The sequence below is a fragment of the Heptranchias perlo genome, chromosome 5, assembly GCF_035084215.1.
Source record: "Heptranchias perlo isolate sHepPer1 chromosome 5, sHepPer1.hap1, whole genome shotgun sequence".
Taxonomy (NCBI): Eukaryota; Metazoa; Chordata; class Chondrichthyes; order Hexanchiformes; family Hexanchidae; genus Heptranchias; species Heptranchias perlo.
In genome coordinates this window covers 12163965-12184821 of record NC_090329.1, presented here as the reverse complement: position 1 = coordinate 12184821, position 20857 = coordinate 12163965, and the positions used below count along the sequence as shown (strand labels likewise).

At 41.6% G+C, this 20857-nt stretch overlaps 1 protein-coding gene across 2 annotated transcripts in view; it reads left to right on the top strand.

The window, feature by feature from the left end:
• Window positions 1–20857, top strand: part of arhgef10 (Rho guanine nucleotide exchange factor (GEF) 10) — a 312671-nt gene that overhangs the window by 120532 nt on the left and 171282 nt on the right. For both annotated transcript variants that reach the window (XM_067984020.1, XM_067984019.1), the window contains exons 3-6: window positions 7628–7912; window positions 11210–11509; window positions 12207–12267; window positions 15233–15312. In XM_067984020.1, coding sequence (XP_067840121.1) covers window positions 7628–7912; window positions 11210–11509; window positions 12207–12267; window positions 15233–15312 — 726 coding nt within the window. The remainder of the gene's footprint in view (window positions 1–7627; window positions 7913–11209; window positions 11510–12206; window positions 12268–15232; window positions 15313–20857) is intronic.

Here is a 20857-nt window from a genome sequence, read left to right as displayed (position 1 = left end):
TGGCTTATATACAGTGGAATGGGGGAGGTGAATCACTTTAACCACAATAGCAATGCAAGTACACACATTTATTAGACACTGTATCCCAGGGTTATTTTCCTCCACCCTAATTGTAGGTGGAGGTAGGAGTTGTTTTGAAGAATGAAGTAAAGCTCCCCAGTGGTTAAGCAAACTTATTCAGTGAGTAGGTAAAGACCAAGAAGGTCTCAGGTTTGACTGCTGGTCTTTGCTGTTACTTTATCTCTGCCATGCTGGTTGGTACCATGGCCTCAGTGTACCTGGGTTCGGCAGGGGAAAATTGGCCAAAGTACTCATATCTTAATCAATAACTATTGATTAATTGTATGATTTATATCAATAAGTGCTAATTGTATTCAGGTGGTGGGTATTAATTGGGGACACTCTTGTATCCTTTTTATAGGAGAACTTAGCGCGGGTGTGGTGTGTGTACAAGAAACAACTCTGTGAATAAAGGCTTGGGAGCAACTAAAGACCAGGCTCTAGTATTCTATCCTTCACCACTGGGCTATCCAATTTTAACAACTATCTCTGCTGGAAGTGCAACTGGGTGAGATAGCGCAGGGTGCCTGGTGCTCATGGAACCATAATCTTAGCAAGGACTTACTGTTTTCTGGGGGAGGGAAGGAATGGAGAGAAACTGGTTGAAGGAAAAGAAATAGGTAATATAATGTTCTAACTGAAGGAGCCTGTACCAATTGTACATAATACACCATTCCAACTGAGGGATCCCGTACCAATTATACACAATACACCATTCCAACTGAGGGATCCTGTACCAATTGTACATAATACACCATTCCAACTGAGGGATCCTGTACCAATTGTACATAATACACCATTCCAACTGAGGGATCCTGTACCAATTATACACAATACACCATTCCAACTGAGGGATCCTGTACCAATTATACACAATACACCATTCCAACTGAGGGATCCTGTACCAATTGTACATAATACACCATTCCAACTGAGGGATCCTGTACCAATTGTACATAATACACCATTCCAACTGAGGGATCCTGTACCAATTGTACATAATGCAACATTCCAACTGAGGGATCCTGTACCAATTGTACATAATGCAACATTCCAACTGAGGGATCCTGTACCAATTGTACATAATACACCATTCCAACTGAGGGATCCTGTACCAATTGTACATAATACACCATTCCAACTGAGGGATCCTGTACCAATTGTACATAATGCAACATTCCAACTGAGGGATCCTGTACCAATTGTACATAATACACCATTCCAACTGAGGGATCCTGTACCAATTGTACATAATGCAACATTCCAACTGAGGGATCCTGTACCAATTGTACATAATGCAACATTCCAACTGAGGGATCCTGTACCAATTGTACATAATACACCATTCCAACTGAGGGATCCTGTACCAATTGTACATAATACACCATTCCAACTGAGGGATCCTGTACCAATTGTACATAATGCAACATTCCAACTGAGGGATCCTGTACCAATTATACACAATACACCATTCCAACTGAGGGATCCTGTACCAATTATACATAATGCAACATTCCAACTGAGGGATCCCGTACCAATTATACATAATGCAACATTCCAACTGAGGGATCCTGTACCAATTATACATAATGCAACATTCCAACTGAGGGATCCTGTACCAATTATACATAATGCAACATTCCAACTGAGGGATCCTGTACCAATTATACACGATGCAACATTCCAACTGAGGGATCCTGTACCAATTATACACAATACACCATTCCAACTGAGGGATCCCGTACCAATTATACATAATGCAACATTCCAACTGAGGGATCCTGTACCAATTATACATAATGCAACATTCCAACTGAGGGATCCTGTACCAATTATACATAATGCAACATTCCAACTGAGGGATCCTGTACCAATTGTACATAATACACCATTCCAACTGAGGGATCCCGTACCAATTATACATAATGCAACATTCCAACTGAGGGATCCTGTACCAATTATACATAATGCAACATTCCAACTGAGGGATCCCGTACCAATTATACATAATGCAACATTCCAACTGAGGGATCCCGTACCAATTATACATAATGCAACATTCCAACTGAGGGATCCTGTACCAATTATACATAATGCAACATTCCAACTGAGGGATCCTGTACCAATTATACATAATGCAACATTCCAACTGAGGGATCCTGTACCAATTATACATAATGCAACATTCCAACTGAGGGATCCTGTACCAATTATACATAATGCAACATTCCAACTGAGGGATCCTGTACCAATTGTACATAATACACCATTCCAACTGAGGGATCCCGTACCAATTATACATAATGCAACATTCCAACTGAGGGATCCCGTACCAATTATACATAATGCAACATTCCAACTGAGGGATCCTGTACCAATTATACATAATGCAACATTCCAACTGAGGGATCCTGTACCAATTATACATAATGCAACATTCCAACTGAGGGATCCTGTACCAATTGTACATAATACACCATTCCAACTGAGGGATCCCGTACCAATTATACATAATGCAACATTCCAACTGAGGGATCCCGTACCAATTATACATAATGCAACATTCCAACTGAGGGATCCTGTACCAATTATACATAATGCAACATTCCAACTGAGGGATCCTGTACCAATTATACATAATGCAACATTCCAACTGAGGGATCCTGTACCAATTATACATAATGCAACATTCCAACTGAGGGATCCCGTACCAATTATACATAATGCAACATTCCAACTGAGGGATCCCGTACCAATTGTACATAATACAATATTCTATGCTATGAGAATGTTTATTGAGAATTTCCCACCCAACTTTGTGAAAAGCTACCCAATTAGACAAGAAAACCCGTATACTCCCTGAGGTTGAAGGAGGAACATTTTTTTTCAGGGCGTTTTCTCTATTCTAGGTCTGTTGCAACAATATATAATGAAGTCAATAGCACTCCCTTGTAAGGATAAGTGGAAAGGCATATAAATAGATATCCAGCTGAAAGGGCCATAAGGTAGGCGATGTGGATGGGGAGAAAAGAGACAAGCAGTCCATATGACAATGCTTTTCTTTGTTCAGGAACTGCAGTAAATGCTGGATAAATTTCCAAGACTGCAGGTTACCAGCAACTGTATATCTGCCGACACACTGTTTCCTGTATTGTGCATATTAATGTATGTGTATAAAGTACCATGGCCTGATTTAGCTGCAAATCAATTGCAAAAGGTCTTTTTATAACTTACTGGTCATAAAATAATGGCGAAGCTAACAGGGCTCACCGTTACTTCAGGGCAAATGGAAGAGCAAGTTCTGGCATGCGCACACGCGCAGTCAAATGGGGAAACCTGGAAATTGCTGTACCATTTGCCCTGTTCATTTGAAAGCTGCACAGGAAGGACAGCTTCCCGGCTGAATGAATGGAGTAGTGTGAACTTGCTCTCCTGTCAATCTGGAAGCTAACTAATCTCTCCATGAGAAAGGTGCGCTGGTTTTTTTTTTAAAGTCTAAATTCACTTTTAACGGTATGGTAAGTCTTAGTGATTGCCAAACAACCTCTGTGGCACTGAAAATTAACGTTTAAAAATGTAGAGTCTCATAACTTCTGATTTTAATTGTTGTTGGACACTTAGAATAAAAAAGAAAAATGTAATATTTAAAAAAAGTTTTCTTTGTCTTTTTTCTCTCTTCATTTCACTTCCGGGTTCTGACTGTGTCAAGGACCCTTCAACTGATTGTTTGAGGAGAGAGAGAGATCATTTCCCCGCTCTCTCAACTCACAGAAGCCCGGGAAAGGAGGCTGCAGTTTTTGCAGTTAACCATTAGAGGAAATTCCCGCACTAAAGCCCACGAATAGTTTGTGGGTGAGTTTATAACTAACTAGCGGTGAGCGACGTTCGTTGCTCAGCTCAATTTCCAGGCCATTATTTCCTTTCGCATTCTTCGGATTTGATTTTCTTTATTTTAGTACAAGGTGTCCAAGACGATATTTTATCTTTTTTTAATGTATTCATTAAATTAGAGCGAGAAGAGATTTCGAGTTAGCTCATTAAGACCAAGGCTGTCAGATCCTCCATTCTCTGGAGTCCAATAAGACTTCTGGGCCTAATTTATATTCCTCTCATCATCCTCAAGACGTGCCTCCCACAACAGCATTTCAATATTTTACCCAGTCTATTTTTACCTAATCTATGATAAGATGCTGGAAACCAGACAAGCTGTCTTTTATGCCTCCTTGGAACTCTGCTCTTGAACGCCTTTAGTCACTTTTGTCATTTCATTTGGACATCTTCAAAGCCTTTGACAGTGTCTGGCACTGAACATTTCTCAATAAGTTATCATATGCTTTCCAACTATATACATGACGATCAAGTTTCCCCTCAATCACTCAGTGTGTGCTGGAGTCTCTGGCTCATCCTCTTTTCTTGCTTTACTTCAGGGGTTCCATATGACACTGCTCTCTCTTGCTCTGTTCCTATTTATAAATGGCCTCATTCATCAGGCCCTATTTATTCCTTTGCTGATGACTCCACTCTACGTTAATTAACTTCTGTCAGATTGTAATCTCGTAGTGCACATAGTCTCCCCTCGGTGCATTGGGTAAATTGCTACATCTTGATCCCGTGCGCTTTGATGGGCTAATAACAAATCTTGATTCTTTCAATTCTTCAAAGTCTATTTCTTGTCTTTCTCACAAGACAAACCAACAATGACCACCTCTTAACCTTGGCTCCACCATTGGTCATTCTTGAGCTAGGAATAGAGGAGCTCAAGCAGCCCATTGTGCTTGCTCTGCAACCTTTGTTAGTCATGGCAGCTATTAATGTTTTTAATCTCAATTTTCCATCCTTTGTCTATATTTCTTTCTAAATACTTCAATTGGTTCTGTTTCTAGGGTCTTCTGGATAGTGCATTTTACATTGTCACAATCCTTTGTATGAATTGCCTTTTCTGAATTTGCTTTTAACTCTCTGGATTCCAGTACCATAAGCAAGTTTTAAAACAATGCATTTCTAGGTACAGTGAAACTTGTACAAACAGACACTCCCAAAAAAGGGACACTTATTGACAGTCCCAAATAACTTAGATTGTAATTGATACAAGTTGCATCTTTAAACCATGGACACTTGCAAATTCCGAACTACGGATGCCCTTCAAGGCACCAAGTCCGTTTACTACTTAAAACATGGGGGACACAGGTCAGCGGGTGAAAGAAACGGCTTTTGTGAAATGGCGAGCTCTTTACCCAGCATCCATAGCAGCAGAGAAACTGCTCTATCTCTGGGATTGAATGCTTGCAGGACTTTGTCCCAGGAATTGTGCAGTTTCTCTGCCACTGTGGATTCTGGGCGAAGAACTCCCCATTCGACAAAAGCCGGGAGCTGCACCGGGCAACACCACATCTCACTCCACCAGTACGGCAGGTACCGATGAGCTACTAACAGCCTCCTATCCACCCCCAGCACTTCAAATATTAGCAGCTGCAGCACATGGAGAGAGGGGACCCCAGACAATTTGGCTGGGATCTCTCAGGCACTCTAGCCCTACAGAAGCCACTTTACCCTGTGCAGGCTGCCAACGTAGCAGATCCCAGGATCACAACTTCCCTCCCTCAATGGAAAAGAACCTCGGGATGGCAATGAACTGGGAAACCCAATGAACTGAAATCACGTCCTGCTGGCAGGGCTTCAGAATTAGGTACGATCCCAGGTGAGGGTGAAAAAAAGAAGGAACGCTGCAGGATATACAGCCAATCCCAGGATATTTGCCTCATCCGGTTTATTGTACATACAATGACCATTTTGAAAATAAGGACACCTGCAAAAAAAAACACCTGATGCAAGTCCCTTAGGTGTCCCTAATTTACAGGTTTCACTGTAATACAAGTTTACTAAATCTACCATCATCATAAAGTCCATTCATCTCCGGTATAATTCGAGTGAATCACCATTGGACTTTCTGTAACATTAGTATATCCTTCTTGAATTAGGATACCCAAAGCTGAATCTTGCAAATGAGGCCTGTCAGCGTTGTGTACAACTTCAGCAGTACTTCCCTGTTTTGCTTTCTCTCTCTTTGCTCGTACTGACATTCTTGGCTTCACTAATTCCTCTGTCCTTAAATGGAAAGTCCATATTTCCTCCGTTACTAACGAGAACCTCAGGATTTATCTTTTGTGCCAGGTACTACTTTTCCCCACAATAGCTCTTGACTTTCCATGAAGTCCAAATTCATCCAAGACTTGAATATTGCTTCACAGTTGGGAGGTGTCTTCTCATACCTCCCTTGCACTTTCAGACAGGAGAGAAGAAAAAGATGATCATCTGATGGGTGAGCCATCCTCAGCTTTATTCCTAATTCTCACTCTCAAAAACATTCTTGTCTCTCTGATCGACCTGAAGCTTCCTCTGTTGTTCCTTCTAAGCAGCAAATATGCCAGCGTACATACTCTTCCTTGTCCCACACAGCCTTGCTTCCTTGAAATCATGATTCGCTGAAATTCTCCTATTCTAATTAGTTTTTTCCCAAACCTCAAAACTATGGAACTCTATCACCGAAATAAAAATGTTTAAAAATTAAAATGCTCAAAATCTGAAATAAAAACAGAAAATGTTGAAACTATGCAGCTGGTTCACCAACCTCTGAAAAAGAAAAAACATTAACATTTTGGGTGTAGACCATGTGCCACATCCGGAAACTGGAAAATAAGCAAGACCCTTTTGGGGACTGAACAAAATGAACTGATAGAGCGAACAGCAGGCAGAAGCCAGAGTCCTCCTCAGCTCCTAGCCTTTGCTTCCTCCTATAGTTTCCTATAAAACTCAATCTTGGTAACACTTCATCCCTATTCTTAATTTACCTCATTGTCTTCCATATCTTGATGGTGTCCTGCATAATTGGCCTGTCACTTCAACCTAGATTTTGAAATTTACAATAAGTATCTCTATTCTAAGCATATCTCAATAAGCATGTGACTTTACTTCAACTGCAAATATATCTTTTGATACCATGTTCACAATACTATGTATTTTAAATGGAAGTTAAAGCTTCTATTATTTTGGACTGGGATGAGTTGCTTATTGGGTTGTGATATTGCAGTATGTATGTGTGTGTATTATTTATGTTCTGTGGGTCTCCTGGTGTTGCAAATGAGAATAATTAAATTCGAAGGCTGAATAAAGTTGTACATTGGAGGCTTAACGATTCTCGGGCAGATACAATTCTGTTTATGACATGCCCGTGTTGAATGATTAACTGCATGGTTTTAACCCTCCAAGTCATGCATTGATCCTTAACCAACAGACATGTGATCTGTTCCTCTGCAATACCACAATGCTGCCCTTGAACTATTTTGAGGAGGGGGCAAGAATGAAGTAAGCGTACTCAGCTATTATTTTCACGCTCTTCTTTTTTTGTCCTGCCTACAGTCCTGCCAAGATGGACACCAAATATTTCAGGAATGTTAAGGGAAGATGGTGTGGGCATGGCTACGCAGCTGACCATATCTAATGCATGCTTTAAAGAAAAAGAATTTTGTGGAAACTTTTTTCTAATTGTATTATTTTTATTTTCCTTTAGTGCTAGAAAATGATCTTCCATACGTTGATGACGATGATCAAGAGGAGGGAAAAGAATTTGATTTTGACAGTGATGAGATACCAGAAGCAGACAGAGAGCCCACCTCTGAACCGGTACCTGTGTTTATAAATGAGACTGAACACTGCGGTACGCAAAACTCTGCACAGAAAAGTGTTACTTCGGATACGTCGCCTGAGAACAATGGATATTATGAAATATCGGAAACAAATAACTTGCCGCCACGCAGAAATGATTTGGATCAAGACCCTGATGCAATGACACAAGGTATTAGTAATACAAATAAATTATACTAGTTACAGATCCTAACAAAGACTGACCTATTTCAAAATATGCTACAGTTGTATCTAGCTCTGGTTAGACCGCATCTGGAATACTGCATTCGGTTCTGGGCACTGCACCATAGGAGGATTTATTGGCCTTGCAGGGGGTGCAGTGCAGATTTACCACAGTGATACCGGGGCTAAAAGGGTTAAATTATGAGGGCAGGTTGCATGGACTAGGTTTATATTCACTTGAGTATAATAGTTTAAGGGGTGATCTAATTGAGGTGTTTGAGATGATTAAAGGAATTGATAGGGGAGATAGAGAGAAACGATTTCCTCTAGGTGGGAAGTCTCGAACAAAGGGGCAAAACCTTAAAATTAGAGCTAGATTGTTCAGGGGTGATGTCAAGAAGTATTTCTTCACACAAAGGGTGGTGGAAATCTGGAACACCTTCCCGCGCAAAAAGCTGTTGAGGCTGGGGTTCAACTGAAAATTTCAAGAGTATTAAGAGGTATGGAACTAAGGTGGGTAAATGGAGTTAAGATACAGATCAGCCTAGACAGTTCTGGTCTACTGTGCATAGTTCACATCTCCATATTATAAAAAGGATATAGAGGCACTGGAGAAGATGCAAAAAAGATTTATAAGGGTGATACCAGAACTCGGATATACTTATCAGGAAGGGCTGAACAGGCTGAGACTCTTCTCTCTGGAGAGAAGGCTGAGGGATGACCTGATCGAAGTCTTTAAAATTATGAAAGGGTTTGATAGGGTAGACACAAAGAAAATGTTTCCACCTCTGGGGGAGTCCAAAACTAGAGGTCATAAATATAAGATAGTCACTAATAAATCCAATAGGGAATTCAGGAGTAACTTCTTTACACAGGGAGTGGTTAGAATGTGGAACTCGCTACCACAAGGAGTAGTTGAGGCGAATAGCATAGATGCATTTAAGGGAAAGCTAGATAAGTGCATGAGGGAGAAAGGAATAGAAGGATATGTTGATAGGATTAGATTGAGAGGTGGGAGGAGGCTCATGTGGAACATAAACGCACATAGACCAGTTTGGCCGAATGGCCTGTTTCTGTGCTGTGGGCTCTATGTAACTCCAAGTAGCCATGATCTAATTGAATGGCGAAACAGGCTGGAGGGGCTGAATGGCCTGCTCCTGTTCCTATGCTCCAAAAATGACGACATTGGGCCTGCGCCTGGAGCAGGCGCGCACTCACTGTAACCGTACTAAGGAGGGGATGGGTGTTCCTGACCTCCCTCATTTTTTGTTGGAGTATTGGGTGCTCCAGTAAAGGGGTGCTTGAAGAAACCTGGCGAAAGCCCTAATGGGGATCTAACATGGAGCCTGAAGATTTTTATCGGATGCAAGGTTATTCTACAGTTTAGTGTTTCCACACCGCCTCCCCCTACCACCCCACCTACCGTCCCCCCGCCCTCCTGGGATGCTCCTTGTGGCTTTCTAGCAGCAGTCAGAAAGCCCCAATGGTAGCAGCGGGGAGCATCTCGTGGGCCTGCAGCTAATTTCTGTATTCTGCCTTGCCTTCTGGTGCTATACCCAGCCAGGGGATTGGCCTGTGCTTCCAGGCCATCCAAATGGCCCAGAATAGGAAATTTGTGGAATCCTCTCTGCTGACAGGATACTCTCCTGTTTAATTGATGATAAAGATGGTATCTTCCAACTTTCGGAGACATGTTTTGATGGCTGCCCACAGGGAAATGAGATTTGCATGGTATCTCACTCATTGGAGGGGACAAGACTGGTTTCCATTGGTATTTGGGTCCATTTCTACCCAATTAGAAATCTCGAACAAATATTATCAGGGACCACCTCCCTTATCTTAAGAGTGGCTTGGTTTGTTGATTCATTTTGCTAACTTGAGGTAACACAGCCCATGTAACGTTGCATGAGATTTGGCAGAGTAACCTTTGAGAACAGTTTTTAACACACTGGAGCCCCGGTAAGACAAGTTCTATTTGTCAGAGAAAAGGATGTTGTTATGGACGGTCCATCCAATTTGTTCACTCCAAATTAGTAGTTCCTGAAAACAAAAGGTATGGTTTCTCTCTCTGCGGTAACGCTTCCCACGTTCACCACTGATAAAGTGTCAGATTCGTGCCGAGAAGGTGAAGCAAAGTAGTTCTGATTTTATTCCATGAGATATCGGTAGTTCTAATTGTGTTGTTTATAGAACTGGTTAATGGCATTAAATAAAATGATGTCTTCCTGCAACTGAGTAGCTGAACGTTTGCAAATACACAATGAACAATTAAGATTCTACTTCACTGCGAATGTTCAAAGCTTTTTGTTGAAAATCGAAATGATCGGAGGAAGCAGAAGATTGGATATAGTTATCAATTATCACTTAGCAAATTTTCCAATCTCAGTTGTGGAAAGTCGTAGAGTGAAACAAAGGTGATTCCCCATAAAGAAGGAATGGACTATCTGAAGTCAGTCTCTTTGCCTATTTAAAGATACCATTGACAGATGCCTTGGAGACAGAGCTGGGATCCTCCTCCCAGCGGAGGTGTTCTGGAGGGGAAGGATTTCCGTCTGTCCTTCAAACATTGCTGCAACCCCAACCCAAGGAATCGGGCCAGGCTTCACCGCAGGTGTATGGCGAGCCTGCGGCAGAATTCCCGCCACCAAGAAATAGCCCATCGTTGCCCAGCTGCAGACCCCAGTGGTACGGCAGCGGGACAGTGGCTGCAGCACCAGAAGATGCAGCTAAAGGGGGCAGAGCACCCCGAGAATCAGCAGCCCAGTAAGCCTATCAAGCAAAAGCAATTGAGCGCTGGAATGGGGAAAGAAGAGGCTGCTACACTGGGGACATCTCGGGCCAGTACTTCAGCTCTGGAGGGCCTACCGCCACCTTCCCCACAATGGTTCCAGAAAGTGTCCGTGATACTGTGAACCGGTAGGGAAATTTGACAGGGACGCCCAGGCCCTGAACCCCTGGTATGTGCATGCGGCAGGCAGGGAACGAATGGTCCTGGCGGGGGAGGGAAACGCAAGTTGGTCGGTGAGGTGGTGGTAGGCCTCACCGGTCAAATTCTCCCTCATTCTGCGTCACTGTCCCACCTGATTTCGGGCGAGATTCGCGGAAAAGAATCAAGCCCCAGGTCTCTAACGTGCGCTCAGCTGGCAAAATGCATGCGGATTGTGAAGATTTTAGTTTCAATTTTAAAAAAGAAAGTAAGATAGAAAAATAACTTGCAAAGATTGAACTGGGTCAGTAGATCATCCAAATACATTTTTTAAAAAAAAAATGTGACTGTCTTTTGTAGAAAATGAAACTGCTTCCAGTTTGCTACATCCATCAACACAACCCACAGCTGCTGCACAACTTGCAAAAGTGAATCCATATTCAGTTGTAGATATCACACCACTGCAGGAAGGCGATCAAGTCGAGTTATCAGGAGCAGAACAAAGCCACCAGGACAATAAGGCAACGGGTCATGCACTACCTAGCGGATATTGTGTGCCAGTTCCCTGTGGATATGCTGTACCATCCAATGTGCCGTTGCTGACTCCTACATACTCGGCACCTGTTCCCTTAATAAGAAATGTTTCTGTTGATGAGGAAGGTGAGAAGTCTACATTGTTAAAATGGAAATTAGTAGTAAGATTTCTTAACTGTAATTAATTATTTTCCTACTTTTTTTTGTTTATAAGGGCATAAGAGATTTTAGAATGAGGAAACGGTCACTATGCTCAACTAGTCCGTCCCATTTTTATCCCACCTCAACCCACCCGCTCACCCTATCCCTTAATCTCTCCTCCCTTCAGAAATACCTCTAGTTGCTTATGAACCCATATACACCATATATAAAGGTGTATAAAAAATAAACTAGGATAGCTGGGAATGATTGCTAACTAATACCAAGGGGTTCAGATGAAGTGAGACTGAGGGAGTAAAGTCCAACAGGTCTATAACAGTCACCTGAACCACAAGTGATGCTAACCTTCAGAGCAGCTCCCACATAATCATCCCATGGCTTTTTTACCTCCTTCAGATTCTTTTTTACATGATCCAGCAAACATATTTACAGATCTCGACATGAATTCTACAGGATTTGGGGGAGGAAGCGAAAGAGAGGGAAAGAGAAACAAAGTCTATTTGAAAAGGTGTAAACTTGTTAAAAGTGCAAATCTTATTTATCCTGAGCCCAGTTAATTTGACTCTATCAAATACATTCTTTAGCATTTGACAGTCCTGAATTTACAGATAATAGGTTGAAGGGAAGTTTTTAATAAATTTTATTATTTCCTGTATGTTCACAGTACCATTTAAAAGTGAAGACCTTCATGCTAGTCTTCCTCAATCAGACAGTCAGCAAGTTGGGTAAGTTTATGTCCATTTTATATTAACAATTGAATCATTTAGAACTGTTCAATTTTCACAAGGGAAGATTTTCTTTGTTTAAACTCCTCCTTTTCCCATCGCCTTTTTCCAGAAGTGTTCAGACTTTGTTCATTGTGCTATTCTTCCAACTTGTAGATGTGTGGCCTTATAAAACTGCAAAGTCTCCCTCCTAATTAAATACTGGCTTTCTTTCTTTCGAAGGTTAATGGCAATTCAGGCTGGAGATTGGAACCATTGCTTTGATTGTGGAAAGGACAGTTGCGAACATTCCGGCTCCAATGTCCTGCACAGTTTTGCTTATAGATTCCAAATTACCCCAAGCATGACGTACAAATTTGCATTAGACAGTGTATGATGTCTGAAGTGTGATGCACAAGAGGTGCACACGTGAAATTTTTTTGATAGTATATACGTAGTTATATACCATAAGTTGTTCTCTTGTGTCATTGCTCTGCCCAAAAAATTTAGGGGTGAATTTCCAGGGGCGTAAACGGGATTCCTGCTGAAGTTATGGTGGTAAAGCAGGAGAAGCCCCGAGGAAACTCACCCCATTGTCTCTTGTAACTGTTATCTGCTTCTTTCCCACTGTCTAATTAATTCTCGCTCCCCATCTGTCTTTTTGTCCTACTCTCTAATTAATTCTCCCCTTACCTCTATCTCTAACATAAATGTGTCAGTATGTTTCTTTACTGATGTGCTAAATTTTTATCTCTCTGTTAAAGCCCACAGTTTACAGCAAGATGGCAAACATTTACTGGGTTGAAGGTGGATACCAGAGTTGGGTGGGGATACTGTGCCTGGGAGCTTCTTCAGGAGGGATATGTGAGAGGTAGTGGGGCTGGGAACGGGAGGGGCATTGGACCCAGGGTTGGTGCATACGATGGAGTGAGTGGAGATAGTACGGAGCCATGTGACTTGGGTTGGGATTTGGAAGCATGGTAATTGGTCTGGAGCCTTTGAATGCACTCAGTAGGTATTTATTGGGTTGGGAGGGCTAGGGCTTGGCAGAATTTAGGGGCTGAGCCATGCTAGCGCACACGAGCATGAGTTGGGACCTAGGACTGCGATCATGAAGATCAAAAGGGGACGTTTATGGTTAATTTGATGTTTAATTTTATTATATATTAGTGTTGCATATTTTTAGAGGTGTACAGTGGTGTCGACCGGGAGAACAGGGGCACAATCATTCTAAATGATTGAGTTATTTGGTGGTTGTCAGATGTTCTTGCGCTGTGTTTTATTAATACAGATTTTTTTTTTAGGAAATGCGAAATTTGAATTATTTGTCTTTCACCCTGTGGATACGTCAGAGCTGTTCCCACGCCACTGGCGAGATGCAAAATCTTGTATATCCACAAATCTAAAGTTTTGTGTCTTATAATGTAAATTTTCCACAACTGCTCATTAATCCATACTGAGAGGATTTCTGCACATGTTGCTTACCTTTCTAATGTCATGTGGTTAAGTTCCATTTTAAATATGTGAATTTTTGTAATGCATTTGAATAAGATCAGTGAAAGTACAGAATGCATTCCCCAAGTGAGAAAGATCTGATTATATTTACAATTTTGAAACAACATCTAAGGGCCGAAGTTCCTGCTTTCAAATAGCCCCCAAAAATTGATTTCAATGCATAGGAAAAGCGGGCGCTTTTTCTTTGTACCCGTTGTGCTGCTGAAGGGCACGGCACCCGAACTTCCTCTGTGGCTTTTCTGCGATCTAGGCCTGACTGCACCGGAAGAGGGTGTAGCAATGCGAATGAGTGTCAGAGATCTTTACGCACAAATTTCCTCCAATAGTACTGGGTGCAGGTCAGGGGCAAACTGCTCCCAGAGAAACAACGCTACTGATTCCGAAGCTGCCGTTTTGGTGCTATCTGTGGTAAGGGGCAGATTGGTGTTGTTGAGCAAGGTCTTTATATTTTGAATAAAAAATTGCTTCTATACTTATTGCAGAATACAGTTAGTCCTTTACATTTAGTGGTGGAGGCCATCTTCAGTGTTGTGTTCCCCCTTTTGCAATGTGGCTTATTTAGAGGCAGATGAGGGGAGACAACTATAAGCCCACCCTTATCTGCTGCTGAAGGCTTTTGCCAGGCTGCCTCCTGAGCCTTTAACCACTGTGTCTCTACCACAGAGTAGGAATTCCCCCCCCCCCCGCTCCCGCCCCTCCGCTGGCCTTATACGTGCATCATACCATCTGCGATAAAACATAGTGAAACCAGCAGCTTTCTCTGATGGCTTCCCCAGCCCTAGGCTACTCGACTGCGATGCACGTCCAACCCCGCCTCCCCTCCCAACCACTTAACTTAATACTGGGGACCGTTCCTTCGGGTTCCCGGCGGCGACCTCCTGCTGCCCTAAATTCTGCTCCCACTTGTCAGACAGCTGGTACTTTCCACCGAGTTCAGGCGGGAGACTGACGTCATGCAGATGAAGCCCAGGGCTTAACATCTCCCAGGCCTCATGCTATGCAGGGCCAGATGGGTTCCTGGCTGCACCATTCCCGCTCTCCATTAAAACCCCCCATATTCTGCATTGGTACACGTTCTATGAATCAAGTAATGTTACAAGTGAAAGGCTAGAAATTGGATTTGTTTCCACCCTGCTTTTGGAACTTAGAGGTTAGAAAGAGTTATGTGAAGAAATATTCAATACAGCAAATTGATCAGAAATGTTCGCCAATTGTATTATTGATTTAATGTTAACTAGTTTTGCATGCAGTCTTTACAATATAAACCACGTTACTTTGCAATGCTAGCAGTAAAATGCCAGACCGTCACTGAACTTTTTACAAAGAGCCTGTAGCATTTGGACGCTCTCCAGTCGCAAGGAGGATGAAGATTTGTGGGTGCGACGGCTTCCTTTTTGGTTTGAGTTTGTACCAATGTATTCAATAAAAATGCACTGCATATCACAGATTCTTTTATTTCATTTTATTATAGTGAAGATTACCTTGCTTTGGAAACAGGAGATGCCTTTACCAAATGGGCCTCAGACCCAGCAAATACAGCATGGCTAGAGGGTATGTATCAATAACACAAAGAATGCATTACTAATGGAAACACCATAAATCTTCAACTTAGAATGTGTCCCTGTGTATAATGTGCACTATAATCTCCCACTTTGGACTGTGAACTGTAGGATAAGTGTATAATACCCTCTCTCTCCGATACACTTCTGACGTTAGAACTGTTAGGATAAAGTATTTGGGCATGTGCCTTCATGAGCGATGGTACAGCAGAGAAGCTTATGATAGTTGAGTATGCTGAGATGAAACAATAAGTGACACTGGGCCTGAACTCCAGGTAAGTGAAACTAATGTGCAACTTTGGTGAGGTTCCAAAAAAAAGACGTGGAGAGCATTCAACAAAAAAAAGTGAAGAATAGTCAGCAGCTTTTCAAGCGTTGAAGAAAAGTGTCAATCCAAGGAATCGTTAGGGTTTGCATTGACCAAACTCAGACTTAAAGCTATATCTCCAACTAAGAACATGGGCAGTAATAGTGAGCAGCTAACATGAGTATTGTTAGCTGCTCACTATTACTATTCATAGAATCCAGAATTACTGCTCAGAAAGCGGCCGTTTGGCCTGTTGTGCCTTTGCTGTTGCTAGCTCTTCAACTTGAGCTACCCAGTCTCATCCCATTCCTCTGTCCTTTCCCTATACCCTTTCATATTCTTCCCTTCGAAATACCCAATTCCCTTTTAAATGATGTTATAGTCTCTGCCTCATTAGCCACCTGTAATAAAGCATTCTATGTTCTAATAACGCTCTGTGTAAAGAACAATTCTTCTAAACGTTCCCCTTCATTCTTCTAGTGATGGTCCTGAGTCTATACCCTTTTTGCTACTGATTCTTTGCAATTTCAATGCAATTTAAAACTATTTGTCCTCTTAAAATCTTTCATAATTTTGAAACTGCCACCATCAGTTTTTTGCATATCCCGTTGTAGCTAAATTAGTTTAATTCATGTGTTGCATTTCAAGTACTTTGATAAAAATTGGTTTTGCCGATCCCGAGTTACCTCCCATACACTCTTTTTTTAAAACAGTTGAGGGGAAAAAAAAAGTGTGCATTATAGTTGAAAATTTACATTAAATCAAAACCAGAAATTTTGGCTTCAATTAGAAATCAGCCTGGATTCCCTCCCCTCATTATCTAATGATCTCCACTGTGTAAATTGATAGTGATGACCTCACACTTCCAATCGGAAAAGAAGTGCAGTATAACTCGAGGGAAAAGATAATTACTGATGCTAGAGTTTATAGGTTAACCTATTTAATAAAGAAAAAATGAGTTCGGTATCAATACATAGGAACAAGAGAAGGCCATTTAACCCAGCCTCTTGCCATTCAATGAGATCATGGCTGATCTGTGACCTAACTCCATATACCCGCCGTAGCCCCATATCCCTTAATAGCTTTGGTTAACAAAAATCTATCAATCTCTGATTTTAAATCAAACATTTGAGCTACCATCAACTGCCATTTATGGAAGAGTGTTCCAAACCTCTACCACCCTTTGCGTGGTACAACATGATAGGGGGAGCAAACAAAAATACAAATGAAGAAGATAAAATAGTTACCATCACACTGTATATAGCTATGTCGCAACAATTACAAAATTCAGTTCAAGTTCATAACAGTCGAACACTGAGGAACATTAACAGTGAAGTGGAAAGTTCACGTAAACCAGGACGAGAAGTATTGTGGTATGCCTGTTCACTTAATTTATCAAAATCAGCTTCTTATAGATTATTTCTAATCTAATTTAACCTTATTGCATAAAACTGGAATTTCCCATTGTACTCAAAAGTGAAAACAGATGTAAAATATTTATCTCGTCGGCCATGTTGCTCTTGTTTATAACTTGTTCTGACATGTCTTTCAAGGGCCCAGTTCCTTGATTGTTTTGCTGTCTCATAACATAATTTAATAAAATTCCTTGCTGTTACCTTTACTATTTTCCACTATTATTTTTATCAGTGAGATCTTAGCCTTCCTTATACTATTTGTAGTTATTTTAAAATTGATTTCTATATTTGTGACTCATTTCCTGAAAATTTGGCTGCCTTACTTCATTTATCATTAGAATTTCCTTCTTCAACCACAGAGGTTTCATTTTTGTGTTTTTCTCTTTTTTTTGGGTACAAACAAGGCTTCTTTCTTTCTTCACAATGTTTTAAAATATTCCATTCACCTTCTGTATTGTAATAATGATTACCCAGTACTGTAGCCCAGTCCACCTTCGCCAAGTCTTCATGCCTTTAAATTTTGCACTATCAAAAGTAGGTATTAACATCATTACCCCTTGTACAGCCCCAATTTGGTTTAAGTATAATGGCACAGTAAACACCATCATCATCCAGATCTTCACTCACTTTCCATCTCCTCTCATACTACTGAACACGAAATACAATAAGTATTCCATTCTGGTAGCATCGCTAATCTGCTCAAGTTGGCCTATAGTCACAATCTCCACGATACCCTATATAGCCGAGCCAGGATGCTTCTTCTTATTGACATCACCAGACTGGCTTAGCAGGGACAGAGACTCCACCTGAGGGTCTCCATATTGGTCAGAAAATTAACCTGAGTATGCCTGAGGATTGAGAGAGTTTTAGAAACTAGCAAAGGATGACCAAAAGATTGATTTTAAAAAAGGAGAAAATAGAATAAGAGTGTAAACTAGCAAGAAATATAAAAACAGATTGTAAGAGCTTCTACAAGTATGTAAAAAGGATGAGAGTAGCACAAGTAAACGTGGGTCCCTTAGCGGCTGAGACAGGAGAAATTATAATGGGGAATAAGGAAATGGCAGAGACGTTAAGCAAATATTTTGTATCTGTCTTCACAGTAGAAGACACAAAAGGCATACCTGAAATAGTAGGGAACCAAGGGGCTAATGAGAGTGAGGAACTTAAAGTAATTAATATCAGTAAAGGAAAAAGTATTTGAGAAACCAATGGCACTAAAAACCAATAAATCCCCAGGACATGATTGTCTACATCCTAGAGTTCTAAAAGAGGTGGCTGCAGACAGAATGGATGCATTGGTTGTGATCTTCCAAAATTCCCTTGATTCTAGAATGGTCCCAATGGATTGGAAGTTAGCAAATATAACCCTGCTATTCAAGAAAGGAGGGAGAGGGAAAACAGGGAACTACAGGCCAGTTAGCCTGACATCAGTCATCGAGAAAATGCTGGAATCCATTATTAAGGAAGTGGTAACAGGGTGCTTAGAAAATCATAATATGATTAGGCAGAGTCAACATGGTTTTATGAAAGGGAAATCGTGTTTGACAAATTTATTAGAGTTTTTTGAGGTTATAACTAGCAGGGTGGATAAAGGGGAATCAGTAGATGTAGTATATTTAGATTTTCAAAAGGCGTTCAATAAGGTTTCTTTTATTCGTTCATGGGACGTGGGTGTCGCTGGCAAGGCCAGCATTTATTGCCCATCCCTAATATCCCTTGAGAAGGTGGTGGTGAGCCGCCTTCTTGAACCGCTGTAGTTCGTGTGGTGAAGGTTCTCCCACAGTGCTGTTAGGAAGGGAGTTCCTGGATTTTGACCCAGCGACGATGAAGGAACGGCGATATATTTCCAAGTCGCGATCATGTGTGACTTGAAGGGGAACGTGCAGGTGGTGTTGTTCCCATGTGCCTGCTGCCCTTGTCCTTCTAGGTGCTAGAGGTCGCAGGTTTGGGAGGTGCTGTTGAAGAAGTCCTGGCAAGTTGCTGCAGTGCATCCTGTAGGTGGTACACACTGCAGCCGCATTGCGCTGGTGGTGAAGGGAGTGAATGTTTAGGGTGGTGTATGGGGTGCCAATCAAGCGGGCTGCTTTGTCCTGGATGGTGTCGAGCTTCTTGAGTGTTGTTGGAGCTGCACTCATCGAGGCAAGTGGAGAGTATTCCATCATGCTTCTGACTTGTGCCTTGTAGGTGGTGGAAAGGCTTTGGGGAGTCAGGTGCCACATTTAAGGCTGTTACGCAAGATAAGGGCTCTTGGGGTTGGGAGTAATATATTAGCACGGATAGAGGATTGCTTAACGGACAGAAAACAAATGGGTCATTTTCAGATTGGCAGGCTGTAACTAGTGGATCAAGGATCAGTGCTTGGGCCTCAGCTATTTACAATCTGTATTAATGACTTAGATGAAGGGACTGAGTGTAATGTATCCAAGTTTGCTGATGATACGAAGCTAGGTGGGAAAGTAAGCTGTGAGGAGGACACAAAGAGTCTGCAATGGGATATAGACAGGTTAAGTGAGTGAGCAAGAAGGTGACAGATGGAGTATAATGTGGGGAAATGTGAAGTTATTCACTTTGGTAGGAAGAATAGAAAAACAGAATATTGTTTAAATGGTGAGAAACTATTAAATGATTGTGTTCAGAGAGATTTGGGTGTCCTCGTACAAGAAACACAAAGTTAGCATGCAGTTACATCAAGCAATTAGGAAAGCAAATAGTATGTAGCCTTTATTGCAAGGGAGTTGGAGTACAAGAGTAAGGAAGTCTTACTACTATTATACAGGGCTGTGGTGAGACCACACCTGGAGTACTATGTACAGTTTTGGTCTCCTTATCTAAGACGGTGCAACGAAGGTTCACCTGATTGATTCCTGGGATGAGAGGGTTGTCCTCGGAGGAGAAATTGAGTAGGATGGGCCTATACTCTCTGGAGTTTAGAAGAATGAGAGGTGATCTCATTGAAACATGCAAGATTCTGAGGGGGCTTGGCAGGGTAGATCCTGAGAGGTTGTTTCCTCTGGCTGGAGAGTCTAGAACTAGGGGGCATAGTCTCAGGATAAGGGGTCGACCATTTGAGACTGAGATGAGGAGGAATTTCTTCACTCAGGGTTGTGAATCTTTGAAATTCTCTACCCCAGAGGGCTGTGGGTGCTGAGACGTTGAGCATATTCACGGCTGATAGAGATAGATTTTTGGACTCTAGGGGAATCAAGAGATATGGGGATCGGGCAGGAAAGTGGAGTTGAGGTCAAAGGTCAGCCATGATCTTACTGACTGGTGGAGCAGACTCGAGGGGCAGTATGGCCTACTGCTCCTGTTTCTTATGTTCTTAAAACATCAATCAAAATACTCTTGAAACTGATATTTTCTTCTGTATAGTGTGGAAGTATTTGGAATATAAAGTACTGCCCAAATTCATTTTTACTTGCTAGAAATTCACTTTGCTGTTCCAGCCAGTACTTTGTCTGCCCGGTCATATCTTTGTGATGTTGAATATAACATGAAGTACTTCATTCTGGTCCACTCCTCTGGTCTATGTGGTTTTGCACTGTGACAAGAGCATGAAATGGGATAACCTGACAAACTAGGCTTACAGTATCCCAACACCTGCTGGATTTTAGCTTTTAGAATGCTGAAGTTATATTTGGTAATAGGTAGGGCCAAGGTTTGTTGAAAATGTCTACTTTTCTGAATTTCCCAGTCATCTTCATTGCTTAATTGTCCCAGTGTAGAACAGATGTGATGAACATGTATAGTGACATATAATTGTACAAGATAATCTGTTATGTGGTACTTGTAGCTCCAGAATGGGACAGTGC